The following is a 19,840-nucleotide window of genomic DNA, read 5'->3' on the forward strand; positions in this document are numbered from 1 at the left end:
TCATTCCCCATGAGGAGTTCTTGCTACGTGCCAAGTTTAAATTTTTTCCTTGGTGCACTTTCAGGTCCAAAGTTTTTATGTTTTTTCCCAATATAGCTGGCACACAACGTGACCTATGACGTCATAATTATCATTAAAACATTCTACATGAGTCGTCGCACCAATGGTGGAAATTTCGTCTCAATCCGACAAGCAGTTGCAGAGAAAAACATGAAAGTTCTGTGCGGACAAACAAACAAACAAACAAACAAACAAACAAACGGACAACTGGTCCCAAATGCAATACACTCTCCTCTGGCGAGGATAACAAGTCAACAATAACACAGATCAGTCAACAATTGCATGGCACCACATGCAAAGCGGGCATCAACTGCACCGAAGAGGAACCCACGTACTGGATGTCAATCCCAACAATCACCAGCGATAAATGTTCGAGCTGGGCATGCTAAAGAACAGAGAGGTTGGTCTAACGAACGAAACAACTGATCTCCCTGTACAGTACAACCCACTGGGTTAAAGCATCTATAAGGAGATGGTTCAACAATAAACTTGGTACGTATACACCGCCACAAGAAATTGCCACACCACTGCAATGCACTGCTCCACACACTGCTAACACACCGTAACGCAACACACACTCACACCTTTCACCGATACGTGCACGACACATGCAGAAAGTGCATCAACACGCACCCCCATCCCGATCCACATGCACAACCAAAAGGCGGTCTTTTAATAAGCCGGAGGTACTGGGGCATGCCCAGTTAGCTGTGCATCATCTATCTATAATTCCAGCAATCTCCATCTGTCTGTCTGTCTGTCTGTCTGTCTGTTCCCAGGTACTGCAAAAACGGCTGAACCAATCACAACCATTTTTGGTTGTCTAATCCTGGGACCCCTTGGAGTAAAATAGGCATAAATATAATAACATGACCACGTTGGTGGCTCGTGTAGGGAGCGGGTGCTTCTCGTACACATAATTACAAAAGCAGATTTTAAAATAAAAAAATGTAATGGCCAGGAATCAGTGGGAATCCAATGATGAGTGACATTGCCACTTTCTGATAACCAAAAGACAAGTACATGCTTGCCCACGTGACTGGAAGTGGTTCGCTATAAATGGCCACGTGTGGTTAGCTGTGCCTCTGAGGCTTGAGAAGACTTGTGGACAGCACGTACCGGTGAAAGGTCACCCGAGGAGGACTCTCTTTCGTGTTCGTTAAAAAAAATTGGGGAGTAGAGTTTACTCGGACTTTGTTCGATCTATTGATTGGCTGTGCTGTGTAGCTGAACGATGTATTGTACCAACCGCATCAATTTAACATCATACATACATACATGTATTTTTATGTATATATATTAATGTATGATAGGATTTTGATACTCGTCAGAGGGACATTTGGAGACAATTTGACATACTTAAGCATGGGCGGTATACCGGCTAACAGTCGCTGGTCCACACACCTATCGGTGCTATTATAACCAGTTATCCGATTCCATGAAGTCGTAGCCGATTTCTGGTGACATTCATGATTAGATGTCTCCAAACATCCCTTTCTGAAGCTCTGGCAGAGACCGCTAGGTTGCAGCATTTACCCCGTCCATTGAGGGTGTGTTCCATTACCAACCACCTTGCTGTCACTTGCCAAGCCAGCCGTTCCTTATCAACAGATTCGTTGGAGTGATTAAATTCAAGCGAGCCACTTGACCAATGCTCTACAGGCTAATTTCTAATAGAACAAACCCCTTCTGAACACGTCCATCTTCTCTGTTGACAAGATTTTAATATTTTTGAAGTTTTAAAAAAAACAACTTTTCATTTTCCTTCTTCACTGTCTGCAGCAGTTTCATCGAGTCCTCTGTACTTTCTACCAACAGAGTGGTATCATCAGCATACCTGAGGTTGTTGATACATGCTCCTCCAATCCCGACTCCAGCCTCTATGTCATCAAAGTTACATTTTTAGTCAAAATGATTACAACCCCACATTAATCGGTGAATTCCGTCCAATGATAATAGCACAATGATAATCATTATTAATACAGGGACTGGCAGGAAGGCTGAGAGCTATGTACCCTATTCCTCGAATCTGTTGAGCCTGTTTTTTAAATCCTGACCCAGCTAAAAAATTGTCATCCCGGTGTTTTACAGGCAGGGTCATTCATAAATGTATGCCATTCCTCGGATGGATGTTAAACCGATGTCCCAACTGCCAGTGTCAGTTGGTGGATTTCAAAGACCCCGTGGTGTCTTTCACGAAGAGTAGGTGAGCTATCAGATGCACCAAATTACAAATTCCTGCCTTAACCTTAGTCAAACGTCAGGCCCAGCCAGCGGGTTAAACATGGGAATAATTGTGGCCATTAAGCAATGAGGATATTAACAAACTGCCATCCACATGATGCGCACGTACACGTGCTCCCCTTCCCCATCCCCCACAACCCAGACCCCCCCCCCCGTCTGGAGCGGGTGTTTCTAATTCATATAAAAGTGGCATTATTGGTAAGCGGTGAATACTTCTGCAGGCCACTGCATATGTCCATGTGTGTGTCTGTCTATTTATTAATAAACACTACATGGCCAACTGTACGCGGACACCCCTTCTCATTTGTGGATTCAGCTATTTCAGCCACACCCATTGCTGACTGGTGTATGGAATGGAGCCCACAGCCATGTAATCTCCATCGACAAACATTGGCAGTATAATGGGCCATACTGAAGAGCTCAGTGACTTTCAACGTGGCACCGTCATTGGATGCTACCTTTCCAACAAATCAGTTCATCAAATTTCTGCCCTGGTAGAGCTGCCCCTGTCAACTGTAAGTGCTGTTATTATAAAGTGGAAATGTCTTGGAGCAACACCAGCTCAGCCGCGAAGTGGTCGGCCACACAAGCTCACAGAACAGGACCGTTGAATGCTGACAGCGTAGCGCGGAAAAATCATCTGTGGTCGGTTGCAACACTCACTACCGAGTTCCAAACTGACTCTGGAAACAACGTCAGCACAAACACTGTGAGTCGAGAGCTTCATGAAATGGGTTTCCATGGCCGAGCTGCCACAAACAAGCCAAGTATCAATCACCATGCGCAATGCCAAGCGTCGGCTGGAGTGGTGTAAAGCTCATCGTCATTGGACTCTGGAGCAGTGGAAACGTGTTCTCTTGAGTGATGAATTACGATTCACCATCTGGCAGTCTGATGGACGAATCTGGGTTTGGCAGATGCCAGGAGAACGATACCCGCCCAAATGCATCGTGCCACCTGTAAAGTTTGGTGGAGGAGGAATAATGATCTGGGGCTGTTTTTCATGGTTCGGGCTCGGCCCCTTAGTTCCAGTGAAGGGAAATCTTAATGCTACAGCAGACAATGACATTCTAGATGATTCTGTGCTTCCAACTTTGTGGCAACACTTTGGGGAAGGCCCTTTCCTGTTTCAGTATGACAATGCCCCCGTGTACAAAGCGAGGTCCATACAGAAATTGTTTGTAGAGATCGGTGTCAAATAACTTGACTGGTTTGCACAGAACCCTGACTTCAACCCCATCGAACACCTTTAGCATGAATTGTAATGCTGACTGTGAGCCAGACCGAATCGCCCAACATCATTGCCTGACCTCACTAATGCTCTTGTGGCTGAATGGAAGCAAATCCCCGCAGCAATGTTCCAACATCCAGTGGAAAGCCTTCCCAGAAGAGTGGAAACTGTTATAGCAGCAAAGGGGGGACCAACTCCATATTAATGCCCATGATTTTGGAATGAGATGTTGGACGAGCAGGTGTCCACATACTTTTGGCCATGTCGTGTATGTCTCTCTATCTGTCTGTCTGTCTGTCTGTTGTAAGAGTGCCCTTGTGTAATGTCTGTGTAATGGAATTTTGTATTGTAGTTCTGTCTATCTATCTATACGATGTAAGAATGCAGTTTTGCTTTCATGAGGGGGAGGGGGTGAGCACACGAGGTTGGGGTTCGTAAGTGGTGGGGAGAGTAAAGATAGGACAGTTGGGAGGGGGAAGTTGAGACAAAAGGGGGAAGGGGTTGAGGAATTTTGATGGGGATGGGGGAAGGTTAAGGTGTAGTGGTGATGAGGGAAGGGTTTAGGAGTTGTGATGAGGAGGAGGTTTGAAAACTTGGAGCGTGGAGTGCAGGAGTGGGATTGAAGTCTTTGGGTTGGGAGGGGAAGTAAAGGACTTGGGTTTGGGAGGTGGGCTTGAAGACTTGTGATTTCTGACTTGGAGCTGGGACATGAGGGCAGAAGGGGTTGAGGACTTGGAGCTGGGACATGAGGTGAGAAGAGGTTGAGGACTTGGAGCTGGGACATGAGGGGAGAAGGGGTTGAGGACTTGGAGCTGGGAGATGAGGGGAGAAGGGGTTGAGGACTTGGAGCTGGGACATGAGGGGAGAAGGGGTTGAGGACTTGAAGCTGGGACATGAGGTGAGAAGGGGTTGAGGACGTGGAGCTGGGACAAGAGGGGAGAAGGGGTTGAGGACTTGGAGCTGGGACATGAGGGGAGAAGGTGTTGAGGACTTGGAGCTGGGACATGAGGGGAGAAGGGGTTGAGGACTTGGAGCTGGGACATGAGGGGAGAAGGGGTTGAGGACTTGAAGCTGGGACATGAGGGAAGAAGGGGTTGAGGACTTGAAGCTGGGACATTAGGGGAGAAGGGGTTGAGGACTTGAAGCTGGGACATTAGGGGAGAAGGGGTTGAGGACTTGAAGCTGGGACATGAGGTGAGAAGGGGTTGAGGACTTGAAGTCATATTTTACATTACGCAGAATTTCCACGGGTCCCTGCCATTATGCTATCAAAGGACATTTCCTGGCAAACTCCCGACATATTCCACACTGTATTGGATACCAATTCCTTTACAACAGCCTGGTGGAACCGGGTATCTGCTAGTATCTGGATACATTGGCACATTATTGAAAAAAACCGAACAGGAATAACAAATCAAACCATTCAAGTTACCGGGAAACACTTTACCTGCATTGCAAGTCTTTTCAATGATGCATTATGCTGAATTTCTGTGATGTCACCAACAGCCAAACCAATCTGCAAAAACAAACATCAACCATGGACCGTATTATAATGCCTATTTGGGTGTTCCCACCTGATATGAGCATTTACCTTGTGATGCTGTGATCCATTAAACTGTCAATCGCCATCTATTGTCTATTAACTTGTGAATAAATCATGAAAATGTACAGGAATGTCTCCTTATGTCCTTGTCATACATGTGATGCATGAGAATGAGACTCCTCATTTTCTGTGCAGGGTTAGCCACAAAAACATACCCCATTTTAATTGTTTATTAAATCTGATATTATTAAATGGAAGACCATATAATTCATATGACAAGTAATAAAAACATTTTAAAACAGAACGGCACTCTTCGATGCTGCGACATCGACAAATATACCTCCGCCAACATTATTACATCATTATACATACTTGTACAAAGTTTGACTTCGATCCCTTCAGCTGTTCTCAAGTTTGGCCCCCAAAAATTACACACACACACACACACACACACACACACACACACACACACACACACACACACACACACACACACACACACACACACACACACACACACACACACACACACACACACACACACACACACACACACACACACACACACACAGTCTTTTCTCAGGACAACCATTATCCAAGAAAGATGTAGGGATGGTTTCACGTGACCATTTCTCATGACCATCCCAACCTTCCTCGCATACTTTTTGGAGGAACATCCCGACATCTTGTTACATTTTTAAAAATGTTCTTTTTACTTGTTTCTTTACTCTTTTATTTATTTTTTTTACACATGTGTTTACATGCTGGGGAATTTCATTGTTATTGCATGGAAACGTAGCTTAAACCAATTTCGAGTAAGTCTGTCAGAAAAATAATAGTAATTAAAATCAGACTGTGGATCATGAAGCTCACCTGGATTAGGAGCAACAGTCACTCAAACCTGCCGCAGACTCCTCTATATCCTGATTATTTTTAATGCCGTGAACAAACTTTGGTATGTCACGGGTGATGAAGGTTGTGGTCAAGTTTCATCGAAATTGTGTGCGTAGTTTTGGAGAAGAGAGCAAATACCTTTTGGGGGTGGGGGGGGGCTCAAATCCCCCACATAAAGCCCCAGACCCTGATATTGTGTTTTTTAATGCCGTGACCAAACTTTGGTACATCATGGATGCCAGCACTGCCTAAAAAGAACTATGACCATTCACCAATTACGCATGGTGCTGGCTTTGCGGTTAAGGTGCCTGGCTTAAGATCTTAGGGTCCTGAGTTCAACCCCTTTGTCATTCCGTGGCATTAACACCATGTGGGTTGACTCAGTCCATCATCCTTCTGAGGTTGACAAAATAAGTACCAGTTTAATGGTAACAGGGGGCATTGCATCGGCGGCACAACCATGCCCTCAGAAAATGATGCAGCCAGCCACAGGCTGCAAATAAATTAATTAATTAATTGACCAACTAAAACACAATGTTTTCATTGGTTGAAAAACTATACAACAACAAGCCACTGGATGTATTTAACATCATCGTGCATTGCTCGCCAAGGCATTAGAATACACCAGCATCGAACTGTCATTGCATCCTGATGACAGAGTTCACTATTGTTGTAAAACAGTGAATGAGAGAAGCATCTAAATAATAATGTAACTTGTGGGGCCGCTTGTCCGATGGACCAAAGTTTCAGTGCATACCCAGTCTGTTGTAGTCTATTGTTGTCTGCCACACTGCTTGAACATTAGCTTGCCTTCACTGAGCCCAGATGTGCTTGGGGCCAAAACAGGGAGCAGATGTTCGGTATTGCTATTGCCATATGACACCACTATCAGATAATACTCATAATATTTACAACAATAATATTCTGATTAGCTGTTAGCCAGGTCAGGTATGGAAGCATGGTCAGGTCAGGTCAGGAATGGCAGCATGCGCCAGAGCAGAGCGTCACTGCGTCCACATTCCGCCGGTACTACTGGGGCCTCCATTTGGCCATTCCCCAGGCAGATCCCCATCACCTTGAGATGCCGATCAACCTGCAGCAACCACGAGGTACATGGATGGCCGATTGGCCTCCTCCACTCATGAGACTCCCTCATTGAGAGAATCTGCTGATGAGGAGGTTCAGCGTCAGGAAAATGAGCCACATGTCCATACCGCCGCAACTGATGCTCACGGACGATGCAGCAAACAAATCTCATTTGAGTCTCACTCAGCAACCGCTCATTCGACACACAGTCTGACCAGCGATAGCCAAAGACTCTCTGAAGAGACCTGGTCCCAAAGGAATCAAGTGTCATCTCAGATCCCTGGTCAGAGTCCAAGTCTCACATTCGTAGAGCAAGACTGGAAGCACCAAGGACCTGAAGACTCAGACTTTCGTCCTCCCGCACAGGTAGCGGCAGCGCCATACCCCATTATCCAGTGACTCCATGACTCCCCAGGCCCAACCTAGACGTCGATTGACCTCTGACTCACAGCCAGCAGAGATATGAATATCACTGCCAAGGTAAATCAATCTATCCGTGCCCTCAACATCCTCACCACAAACAGGAACAGACAGGATTGCAGCATCCAAGATGTCAATGAAAGACTGGATCTTAGTTTTGATCCAGGAAAGCCATAATCCAAGCGGCTCAGAATATTTATTCAGCACCTCGAGGGACCCCAAAAGGTATCTAAAGTCTCCGCAAAGATGACGGCATCATCTGTGAAATCAAGGTCAGAGATCTTGACATTCCCAAATGATGCACGGCAGCTTGATCTCTCCGACATCCTCCCTAGAATTCAATCCATAAAAGCGCTGAATAGTCTGGGGGCCAGTACACACCCCTGACAAACTCCAGTACCAACTGGAAATAAGTCAGAGATGGTACCACCACATCTCCCAGCACTCTCAGTCGCAGAGTATACTGTAGTTCAGACATCAAATTGACTAGTTTTGGTGGCACACCACAACGACCAAGAATCGGCCAGAGGGCAGCCCGATTCACTGAATTGAATGCTTTACAGAGATCAACATAGGCTGCAAGCAGTCCCTGCCAAAACTCTCATCTGCGTTTGGCGAGGAACTGAAGAGCAAGGATACGGTCAATCGTTGACCTCTTTGGGGTAAAGCCTGACTGCTCTGGGGGCTGGTGCTCAAGTGGGTTGTGCCGAACCCTATCAATAGTTATTCAAGCAAAGACCTTGCCCGACACTGACAGCAGCGTCACCCCTCGGTCATTGTTGCAGTCCTGGCAATCATCCTTCCATTTCCAGAAAGGAACAACAAGGCCCCTCTTCCAGTCAGTTGGGATGATGCCAGTGTTTCAGGCAGAGCACAGAACTTCACGCAATATTTTTAATGTTTTTTTTGGTATACATTGTCGAGGCTCATATGAGAGCTAACACACAACGCACAATTGGGGTGTCGGGCAGGAGACTAGAGGGGCAGGAGAGGGAATGACAAAACAGTGGGGAACAGAGATATTAGGAGATCTGTGGAAGGGAGAGGGATGGGGTGGGGAACACAGGGAACACAAGATGTGCACCACAGGGACTTTCAGGAATGAAAACAGGGAATTTGAAGTTGTCGGGGTGGATTAACGGAGGTAGAAAAGATCATGGTTTTGGATGGGGGAAGATAAGAGGTGGTGTTGAACAGCTCTTAAGAGGTGGTGGTTGAAAGCCAGGAGGGAAGAATGGGATTGAAGAGAGTGTGGGAGTTTGTTCCAAAGGCGGGGAAAAAGAGGAATGAAAGAGCGAAGGTGAGCAGTGATTCGTGATTTTGGTACTTTTACCAGAAGGAGGTTGCTGGCGCACCTTGAGCGCACTACGGAAATATGGAGGGGAGGCATGTCACAGACAGAGCAGTGGAGGCAAGACCGGAGACGGTAGAAGAAAGAAAGACCACCGACCTGCATGCAGTGAGAGAGTTAGAGGCCCAAAGACTCAGCCTCACTGTGGGAGATACCAATGATCCGAAATGCCTTGGTTTCCACAGCGTGAAGCCGAAAAGGTGAGAGGGAGGAGCACCATCACAGAGGGGAGAGCACGACTCCATCAAGCTGTGGACAAAAGCTTTGTATGTGGTCAGGAGCTCAGGTGGGCCGACGAAGGACTATGCACAACGGAGGATTCCCAGTCAGCGACTGGCTTTGGAGGCCAGGTTGGAAATGTGGCTTTCACAGGAAAGATCATGGCAGATAGTGAGACCCAGAAGTTTGAATGAAAGGACTTCTTCCAGAGGATGGTTGAGAAGGTGGATGGGGGGGGGGTTCAAAATCATCCTTTCGGAGAGATATCGTGAGAGTGTGAGATTTTTTAGGATTGAAAGACATGTTCCACATGTTGAACCAGTTTGTGATTTTATCCAGATCTGCAGTGAGCGAAGAAGCTGCTGCTTGCCGTTCTGAGGCATGACAGATGGTATGGCAGAGGGTGGACTCATCAGCAAAGAGATAAAGAGGAATTTCCAGAGAGTCGGAGAGATCATTAATGAAAACCAGAAAAAAACGGGGCCCAGGACGCGACCTTGAGGAACTCCAGCCTGGACAGGAAGAGGGGATGAAAGAACTCCATTTGGGCCACACGTTGACTGCAACAGGAGAGGAAGTCTGTGAGCCATGAGTGGAGATGGCCTTGGATACCATTAGAAGAGAGTTTGGTGAGTAGGGCAGGGTGCCAGACCAAGTCAAAAGCATGTGAAAAGGTCTTGGGATATGGCTTTGATTTCATGTCTGGCATTGAGGACCTCCATCCATTGTTGGGAGAGCAGAGGCAGCATATCCAGGCTGGAGTGACCTGTTCTGAAACCAAATTGATGATCGGAAATCAAGCCAATGGAGAAGAGGAAGGATTTAATGTCTGAAGCGATGATAGATTCAATAACCTTGCTGATGATTGCGAGAAGGCTGATTAGTCTGTCGTTGCAGAGATCTGTTTTTGTACCTTTTTTATGCAAGGCAGTGATGTTAGCAGATTTCCAAGCAGATGGCAGATGACCTTGAGCAAATGAGAGGGTGAAGAGAACAGAGAGAGGGTGAGCAAGAGCAGAGGAGCAGCTTTTTCGGACACATGGGCTGATACCTTCTGGACCGGTTGCAGAATCTGAGTCGAGGTTTGACAGCAAGCTCTCTACCTTGTCAGGAGAAAGGGACACAGAGTCCCAGGACAGTTTGGTGTGACTCGGTAAGGTGGGTACAGAAAGTGATGGGTTTTGGACACAAGATTTTGATGCAAACACCGAGTATAGGCATTCAGCCTTTTCACGTGCGGTATCAGCAGTGCGGCCATTAGAGGTAAGGGAGCGGATGGAGGGGGAACATTCACCAGAAACAGATTTGATTAGACGCCACCAGGATTTGGAGGACGGAGAGAGGTTTGGGAGTTCAGACTTCAGCTTAGAAAGATGTTGTTTTCTGGCTCTCCTGAGGGTAGATACACACTTGTTCCGAGCTTTATGGAAGGAACTGAGATTAGCCTCAGTTGGGTTTGCTTTCCATGAGGAAAGGGCAAGTTGTTTGATGACAACTGCCTCATCACAAGTTTCAGTAATCCATGGGTGGGAGGAAGGGTTGGACAACTGAAGACGAGAGGGGATAAATCTGTGCATGAGGGAGAGCAAGTTTCTTTGAAAGAATTCCCAGGATGAGTTGATGTTGGAGAAAGTAGCGAGAGGAGACCAGTCTAGAAGTTTGATGGCTGCTTGGAGACCCTGCCAGTTCTCTTGAGTGAAATGCCAGACTCGATGGCGGTGAGGTGGTTTTCTGATAATAGCCAGAGAGATGTCCACTTTGACAAGCACATGGTCAGAAGAACCGATTGGAGCAGAGGAAAAACAGCAGATATTTTCAAGAAATTTCAAGTCAAAATCAGATCCAGAAGAGATGAAATACCGTTAGTTAAGATCCGGGTCGGGAAGTTGACCGATTGAGTCAGTCCCAATGAGTCACGGAAGTCTTTTGCTGAGGTGCCATGACAGGTGAGAGAGGTACCCACACCGAGCCAACTGTCATGATGACAAATGAAGTCACCACATTTCAGGAAGACAGAGTTCGGATGAGAGGACAGAAGTTGTTCCATGTTTTCGGATAGTGAGGTGTAAATGGAGTCATCACTGTTTGGTGGATGGTGCAGTACACATATAAACATGAGGTGGGAGTGGAGGGAAGCCATAGCCAGAGGTATTCCTTCGGGTGTTGGGGAGTGAGGGCTGTGCATGGAGAGTGAGGAATAGAGTTTTTGATGAAGAGAGCAACTTTTCCACCAGGACGAGGCTCAGGTCTGTCTTACCGAAGGAGGGAGTAACCAGGGAGAGATACTTGGGAGTCAGAGACGTCTTGGGGGAGGAAAGTTTCTGTGAGGCAGATTATGTCTGGTTTGTCAGTGGCAACCTGTATGGAAAGATGTCAGGTTTGAGCAAAGGCCCCAGATATTTGAGTTCCACACTGTTAATGAAGAGGGAGGGGAGGAGGATTTGGGTGCAGGGGATGGGAGGGTGGGAGGGTAGGACAAGGGAGGAGGGGAGGAGGTAAGGAGAGTTGTTGAAAGATGTAGAGGATTGCAGAAGAGCGAGGGGAGGGGGCCGGATGAGGAGGAGGAAAGGCTCTGTGGTGCTGGGTTGAGGTACAGTGGGGAGTAATAAGAGAGAGGGCATAAGACAGTTGAAGATTTGAGGAGGTGGAGTGCTGAGATGGAGGAGAGAGGGCAGGGGAAGGAGGCAGCTTTGTGGATGTGAGGGGGGGCAACTTTGAGAAGGTGAGAGAGGGGGTTGAATGAAGGGAGAAGGATGAGTGGGGAGAGTTGAGGGAGAAAGGTGAGGGGGAGTTCTTGAGAAAGGTGAGAGGTAACCATGGAGGGAGAAGTGTGTGATGGTTGCTATGCGAGGGTGGGGTGAGAGGGGATGAGTTGACACTGAAGTTGGAAAAAAGGATGATTGATGGAAAGTGAACATTCATAGCAAACTGGGGTTTAAAAAATTTTTTTAGTTCAGAAATGCGACTAAGGACATTGCTTGAGGGATGCTATGAAGGCGAATTAAAAGAATAGAGAGAAGAAATGTTGAAACAGTTGGTTTGTTTTCGAGAAGGTATGAAGGAGAGGAAAGGTCAAATTGAGAGCAGTCTGTTGAAATAGAAGAAGAGTTGTGAATTATGATACTGTTATGAGAACCACATGTGTGAAAGAGGAAGATGAAGCATTATAAGAGATCATTATTTTTATTTAATTATTTATTTTGATAAAGATTGCATGAGAATAGGTAAAGGAAAGGTTGAAGAAAAAATTGTGAGGTGAATGGTGAATTTGCAGCGGTAAACGCAGAGTGTAGAAACAGATCCAACAGAAGCACGTGGTTACGGGAGGCGTATAGTTAAAAGTGAATTTATTTATTTATTTATTCATTTTTAATAATAAAGATTACGTGAGATTGAGCAAAGGAAAAGTTGAAGTAAAATTGTGGAGATGTGTGGTGAATTTGGATTGGTAAACACAGAGTGAAGACGATGGATCGATGAAAAGTAGCAGGAAGAGAGAGAGAGAGAGAGAGAGAGAGAGAGAGAGAGAGAGAGAGAGAGAGAGAGAGAGAGAGAGAGAGAGAGAGAGAGAGAGAGAGAGAGAGAGAGAGAGAGAGAGAGAGAGAGAGAGAGAGAGAGAGAGAGAGAGAGAGAGAGAGAGAGAGAGAGAGAGAGAGAGAGAGAGAGAGAGAGAGAGAGAGAGAGAGAGAGAGAGAGAGAGAGAGAGAGAGAGAGAGAGAGAGAGAGAGAGAGAGAGAGAGAGAGAGAGAGAGAGAGAGAGAGAGAGAGAGAGAGAGAGAGAGAGAGAGAGAGAGAGAGAGAGAGAGAGAGAGAGAGAGAGAGAGAGAGAGAGAGAGAGAGAGAGAGAGAGAGAGAGAGAGAGAGAGAGAGAGAGAGAGAGAGAGAGAGAGAGAGAGAGAGAGAGAGAGAGAGAGAGAGAGAGAGAGAGAGAGAGAGAGAGAGAGAGAGAGAGAGAGAGAGAGAGAGAGAGAGAGAGAGAGAGAGAGAGAGAGAGAGAGAGAGAGAGAGAGAGAGAGAGAGAGAGAGAGAGAGAGAGAGAGAGAGAGAGAGAGAGAGAGAGAGAGAGAGAGACACGTGGTTTCGAGAGGTGCATAGTTAGAAAAGACACAAGGAAATGTTTTTTTTTTTTGAAGGAATTTTGAAGATTAGGTAAGATTATGGAATGCAAAGTTGTAGAAAGAAATCGTGACGGTAATGGTGTGAGTGGGTCAGCTCAGATAGGTGGAAGATGGTGGAAAATGGTGGAAGAAGACGGTGAATAAGATGGTGAAAAAGAAGAAGGAGGAGGAGGAGGAGGAAGAGCATTGGTACTCATGGGTATGGAGGCAGAAAGGGTTGTTTTGGTTTTTTACGACATATTATTTTTTATTTAAGATAATAAAAAGAGGGTGTAATTGGAAGGGATGGAAGGGATAGATGGGGAGGGGTGGGAAAAGTGGGGAAAATAGGATTTTAAGGTAATAGGGAGAGAATACAAATAAAAACGATCATACACCTCAACAGGAAGGATGGGTCGGCCTCAAAGAAACCCAAGAAGAAAAAGTCAATGAAAACTCCCAAAATTGCACGATTTTTTAAACAAAACTGAAGTAGGAACAAACAGTAAACATGGAGGAAAGAAAATAAACAGTTAAAACGTGTCTTGTAATGACCAGAAACTTAAGTTTGAGAAAGTCAGCAAAGACCCCTGAGAGAAGCAGCCATCCATCAAAACCCGGAACCGGAAGTCCAATGACATGAGTACAGCATTTCCACCAGCCGTGAGAAGGTCAGCATGGATGCCACAGATGCCGGGAGCTTTACCCCAATTCAACCGGTTCACCACAGGCTTTGTTTCCACAAAAGAAGGTGGATCACAATTGACTGGAGGGTCAGAAATAGGGATAGTATCACCCCTAACATCCAACTCAACAGCTGGTGGATCAGCTTGGTATAGCCACTCAAAGCAACTGGTCCATCAGGCCTTCACTTCGGTCTCCTCTGTCAAGAGCCCACCACCCTCCTTTCTAACTGCAGTACACCGAGGGAAGGGCTTGGAGGAATGCAATGCGTGAATTCCCCTGTAAGTGGGATAAGAACCCCTTAACCACATGTGATGCTCTACCCCCTCACAGATTTCTCACACATATGTCTCCTTGTCCACCCTTAGTGCACATACAGTTTTACGCCTCAACTCCCTGAACAGCTCAGCTCTGCCATTCAGCCTGGCCCTGCAACTCTGGTCAATGGTATCTAGTGTCACTTGAAACACAAAATTCTTCTTCGCCCTCTGGTGAGTTCCAAGACATCCACTGGCAACATCAAGAATGGTGGTCTTAATGGCACTCCACAATGTTCTGGATATGCAAAAGCACCTACTACTACTACTACTACTACTACTACTACTACTACTACTACTACTACTACTACTACGTCGACGTCTACGTCTACATCGACTCAGGCCTAAAGGGCCTGTATCAGACAAAAGCACCCAAACCTCCCAAATCTCCACTCAGCCTGTTCACAAACTCCTCAGCTTCCCTCTCATCCTTGAGCTTGGCAACATCCAGCCTCGGCTGGGATGGTACCATTCTCCTGGATTTAAGCTGCAACTTCAGAGTTGCTACAAGAAGCCTGTTGTCGGTATTGAGGAACTGAGAAATCCTGTAGACCTTGCCAATCTGGATCATCCTCCATTGACCATCAGCGAGCACATGGTCAATCTCCTTTGCCACACTAACAGTGTTGGAATACCAAGCCCAGCGATGAGCCTGTGGGCACAGAAACCATGAACTAGCCACCCTAAGTCCATGACTTCTTGCAAAGTCAAGGAACTTAGTGCTATTCTGGTTCACGGTTCCAAACCAATGGGGACCAACGCATGTCTCATAACCATCCCTATCAGTTCCAGTCGATGCATCAAAGTCCCCCAAGACAAGAAGAGTATCTCACCTGGGGCACTGAATAACCACAGACTCAAGCGTGGCATAGAATGTGTCCTTCACGGTGAGATCAGTCACCTCAGTCAGAGCACATCCAGAGAATGGGGAAAGGACACCCAAGGAGTGACGAATCCTTAGTCTTATAATACGCTGATTGACCGGTGTTAACTAAATTATCATTGGAGTCAGCTTATTGGGCACAGCTACAGCAACGCCTTGGGCATGGTAACCATCAGAACAACCAAACCAATAGTAGGTGTAACCACCCGCAATGCTCTCACTGCAATCCGGTCTCTGAACCTCAGAGAGTGCTGCGATACCGATGTCCAAACGTTTGAGCTCAGAAGATAACAGAGACAGGTGATCATCCTCTCTTAGGGATAGGACATTCTTAGGGATAGGACATTCCATTCTTAGGGATAGGATAGGGATAGGCACCCACCCGAAGGGACCGCCTCAGGTTAACCCAAGGAGACCACCGTCTGGTGGATGACACCTCAGCACCACCCTGACACATACCACCACAACCTGACCCCGGAAGTTTGCCCCATGATTTTCCTCCTATCATCAAGGTATGGGGGTTCTGAAGGCTTTGTCCCAATCCCGTCTTCCTTTGAGCTTCCCTGTAAAGGGTAGCAGCACAGGAGGTACTCCCATGGTGTGGGTTTTCGGTTTTCTTTGCATTTGTGGGTTTTGCGGAATGAAGTGTTTTGCGGTGGCCGGAGTGCAAATCCTGCTACCAACCTCCCAGAAAGAGGTAACTCCACTGATGGAGGACGTCCGCAGATAGAGTTGGGCACTAGATATGGATGGCCGTTGGCTCACAAGGCGCTCCTCTTCCCTTTGACAGGTTTTGTTTTTAATCCTGCTGGGTGTCCACATCATACACCCTCCTCACCAGGAAACCTGGTGGGGTGGACGGTTTACTCGCCGACAACCCGACCATGGAACAGGTTAGTACAGACTTACATGGTACCTGTAGCAAGTCACAGATCTAATCTGGCCTGACATGACCTGACAAGACAAGTTATTTGTATCAATCTATATCTGCTTTGTAACAATGTTATCATTGTTTTTGTTCTTTATTTTGTCATTAGAATGCCATGCTGTGGTCGAAAGCCATATTAAGCTGCTTTGTATACCCTAGCATGGCATGCAATTAAAACATGAGAATTCTTACGGATTTTTTTTGTAGTTAATTGGCCTCATTAACTCAGCGGGTCATGGCGATCATTTGGGTGTATCACATTCCACATCAAAATGCTCTCGTCGAACTCCACAAAACACACACACACACACACACACACACACACACACACACACACACACACACACACACACACACACACACACACACACACACACACACACACACACCTCATCCATTTGTAGTGGAGTCTTAAAGGGTCTACAGGATCTTAGGGGTCTTGTATAAGCCTGGTGTTGGCTTAGTGGTTCGGGTGGTGGCTTGGGATCCTAGGGTCCTGAGTTCAAGCCCCGTTGGCCGCTGAATTAAAAATACACCAGGAGGTTGACTCAGCCTGTCATCCTTCCGAGGTCGGCAAAATGAGCACCAGTGTACTGGTAAGGGGGGCACTGCATCAGCGCATAGCCGCATCCCAACCACTGATGCAACCAGCAGCCACAGGCTGGACTCGATAGAGAGAGAGAGAGGTCTTGTGGGACTTTTGTGTCTTTGGGTCTTCTGGATCATTTGGGTCTTTTGGGTCCTCTGGGTCTTTTTGGTCCTTGGGAAATTTTGGGTCTTTGGGTTTTTTTTTTTTTTGATCCTCGGTCTCTATAACTTTCATCACTATTGAAAATGTTGGTACATAATATGTTGGTGTTTTGTTCTTGGGTTAAATATCTTTGTTAAGTTGAGACAATATGATAAACGTCCCTCAGCATTCTTCTCTGAGCTCTTCCTGAACCACATATCATTTTAAAATTGTCGTAAATTATTTTTCCATTGTTTTCTTGACATACATTACATCTTTGTTATCCTCTCAGTCGGTGTGCTTTATTTACGGTTGTCTTGGTTATTCCTTCGATTGTACTTTTTTGACACTGTCCACATTCATTGTTTCCCATTTAAATACCAATGTTGTGATTTTCTTCACTCTTTGGTTTGGTTTTTGCTTGGCTCTAACTTTTCCAGAGCTTTGAGGACATTTATATCGAAGTAATTTTGTTTAAACTGATGTTTTAATTGATGAGATATCTGAAATACATCTTTTTTAATTTATAGTTTTATAGCACATGGGAGAATTATTCATCGGGAGGGATGTAAAGGGAAGGAATCTGTTCAAATGGAGGTGTAAATAGGTAAGAGAAAGAGGGTGGGTGGGTGGTGAGGAGTGAGGGGTGGGGGGGCGTAAAATGGAATAGGGGGTAAAAAAAATTTTATGCTTGGTCCCAGAAACAATTGAATGTGGAGAATCTGGTGCAGAATGAGAGGAAGAGGTGGGGGAGGAGAAGGAGATGTTGGTGCCAGAGGAGATCTGTTTGTGAGAAAAACATTCACTCCTTTTTATTGACAGGGTCAAATACTTTTTCCCTGAGTTGACATTAAAGTCAATGGGGGAAATGGGGTAGTCCCAGAACCAACAAAGTTCCCCTACGAGCATGTCGTTGCTTTAGCCAGAAGTTTGGAATCCCAACCAGGCCTGGGCATTTGAAGTTCAGCGAATTTTGCGAGATATTTCCTAATTTTCTCTCCATCAATAATAATTATCATTGGGTGCATTTCATGTAGATGTTGCTTTTTATTTTCCAGGTTTTCCAACTTTTCCGTTGGATGCTTTCTTTTTCTTTTATATTTTTCTTCTTCCATGTGTCCATTGTCGTGTTCCCTGAACTGTTCTGTTCTGTTCCATGATCTAGCACTTCCGTGAGCCTTGAGTTTGTAAACAAAATGTGTAAATTTAAACAATGAGTAGATTGAGCAATTATAAGCTTGGAGATTTCACAAGTATTCAACTTTTAAGTCACCACTTTCAAGGATATCCTGCAATCTTATGCCCCGTTGATCAAACGTTTGCATGTATGCACATCAAGGGTCAATCAGATGGAGATATGAATCGAGTGACTTAAAGCTGTAATCTGCTTTCCAGCTATCTTCCTCAACATGAAATAAAGGCACGGACATGGACATTTGATTGTCCTCTTTTGGCAGTATTTCCTGTGTTAAAATGTGAAATTCTTCAGAAGATGAATTGTAAAAACAGTAAATGTGAAGAAAAAGCAAGTACCAGCAGGTTCATTAGAAGGAGTGGCATCACCAGCATGAATATAATGAGGATGATGAAGATAAGCTCAGTGTAAGTCAGCTCATTGTTTAGATGTGGCACCAGAAAGTTGTCTTCGTAGTTCAGTTCTCCAAGCATCATGACAAATACTTGCATGATTGCCAGTGGAGTAGACCCAAATTGTTTCTGTGGTTCACCATAGGATAAATACATGTTAGAAACTCGTCTCATAATGTCACAGTACAAGGGTTCACACCAAAAATTCACCATGTTGTCTTGCACAGACAGCCAAGAGAGCAATAAAACCCACTTTTTCTCTGAGAAGAGTGTGGAAGGCAAGCCCAAAGGCGATAAAAAGGAAACAGAAGAGGAGCATAATGTGGAAGAGAGTCTTCAATATTTCTAACAACATCACAACGTACATGCCACCGTATTCAAACCTGAAAGGAAACAGGCAATTCATCAGAGTTGGTCAAATAAGTAAGTACGTTATATTCATGTTATTTCATCTTGAATATTCTTTTGATCTTGACTGGTTATTGGTGTGATTTAATCTTCATCTATTCTTTCAATCCTCAGCAGCATCAACCTGGATACGAAAAAGGAGGGGAGACAGGCAAGCCACTAATAAATATATTGCCTTGTACTTGTGAATGGCATAAGTATATATATATATATATATATATATATATATATATATATATATATATATATATATATATATATATATATATATATATATATATATATATATATATATGTTGTAGTTGTTATTGCGGTTGTTCTGTATAAAGATGCTCCTCCAAGGGCAATGGCACACGACATACAGCAATCCGAAGGCAGGTATTTCATAGTATTTGTTTCGTTTTTCCTTTCCATATGTCTGGTGGGTAAATGGGAAAGATGCGTTGCATCGGACTTATAATTAGGTCTTCAATCCTCAATCCCTGATCTCATTCCACCTGTCTGCCCCACTTTGTCTGTGTGCGTGCTTGCTTGCATGGTTCCTGAGAGAGATAATGAAAGGAACAAAGAAAAGCAGCACCGCTTGAGTCTCATTTTCATCTGCGCGCCGTTTTCCACCTGCCATCTCCCCTCAGACCTCCATTCTGCCCACCACAACCACCCCACACGTCTCCCAAATATCCCACCCAACAACTTACACCCATGTCTTCACGACAAACGCTGCAGTTACGAACATCTCCCTCTCCACTGCAGACACCACCATAAGGAACAACCTCTTCCACTTTGTCGGAATGCCACCATTACAAACAACTTCTCCCTCGCCGCTGCAACACCACATTTACAATCACCTCTCAAAATTCCACAACATACTCTCACCTCTCCACAACCGCTGCAACTTCCCCCTATTACTCAAACTCTAACCCAAACCCATCGCTTTCTCTACCCACCTTACCAAGTCACACCCAACTGTCCCTGGACTCCGTGTCCTTTTCTCCTGACAAAGTGGAGAGCTTGCTGTCAAACCTCGACTCAGATTCTGCAACCGGTCCAGACGGCATCAGCCCACGTGTCCTAAAAACATGTTCTGCTGCTCTTGCTCACCCTCTCTCTCTGATCTATTCACCCTCTCATTTGCTCAAGGTCATCTGCCATCTGCTG

At 45.5% G+C, this 19,840-nt stretch overlaps 1 protein-coding gene across 4 annotated transcripts in view; it reads right to left on the minus strand.

Annotated features, from left to right (window-relative positions):
- The window catches only part of TRPA1 (transient receptor potential cation channel subfamily A member 1), a 211,056-nt gene that overhangs the window by 9,314 nt on the left and 181,902 nt on the right, over nt 1-19,840 (minus strand). For all 4 annotated transcript variants that reach the window (XM_085853398.1, XM_085853399.1, XM_085853400.1 and 1 more), the window contains 3 exons: nt 18,528-18,657; nt 18,221-18,403; nt 4,983-5,051 (listed from right to left, as the gene is read on the minus strand). In XM_085853398.1, the coding sequence (XP_085709524.1) occupies nt 4,983-5,051; nt 18,221-18,403; nt 18,528-18,657 (382 nt within the window). The remainder of the gene's footprint in view (nt 1-4,982; nt 5,052-18,220; nt 18,404-18,527; nt 18,658-19,840) is intronic.

The sequence above is a fragment of the Eptatretus burgeri genome, chromosome 13, assembly GCF_056783735.1.
Source record: "Eptatretus burgeri isolate ZD-2024b chromosome 13, Ebu_testis_v1, whole genome shotgun sequence".
NCBI lineage: Eukaryota > Metazoa > Chordata > Myxini > Myxiniformes > Myxinidae > Eptatretus > Eptatretus burgeri.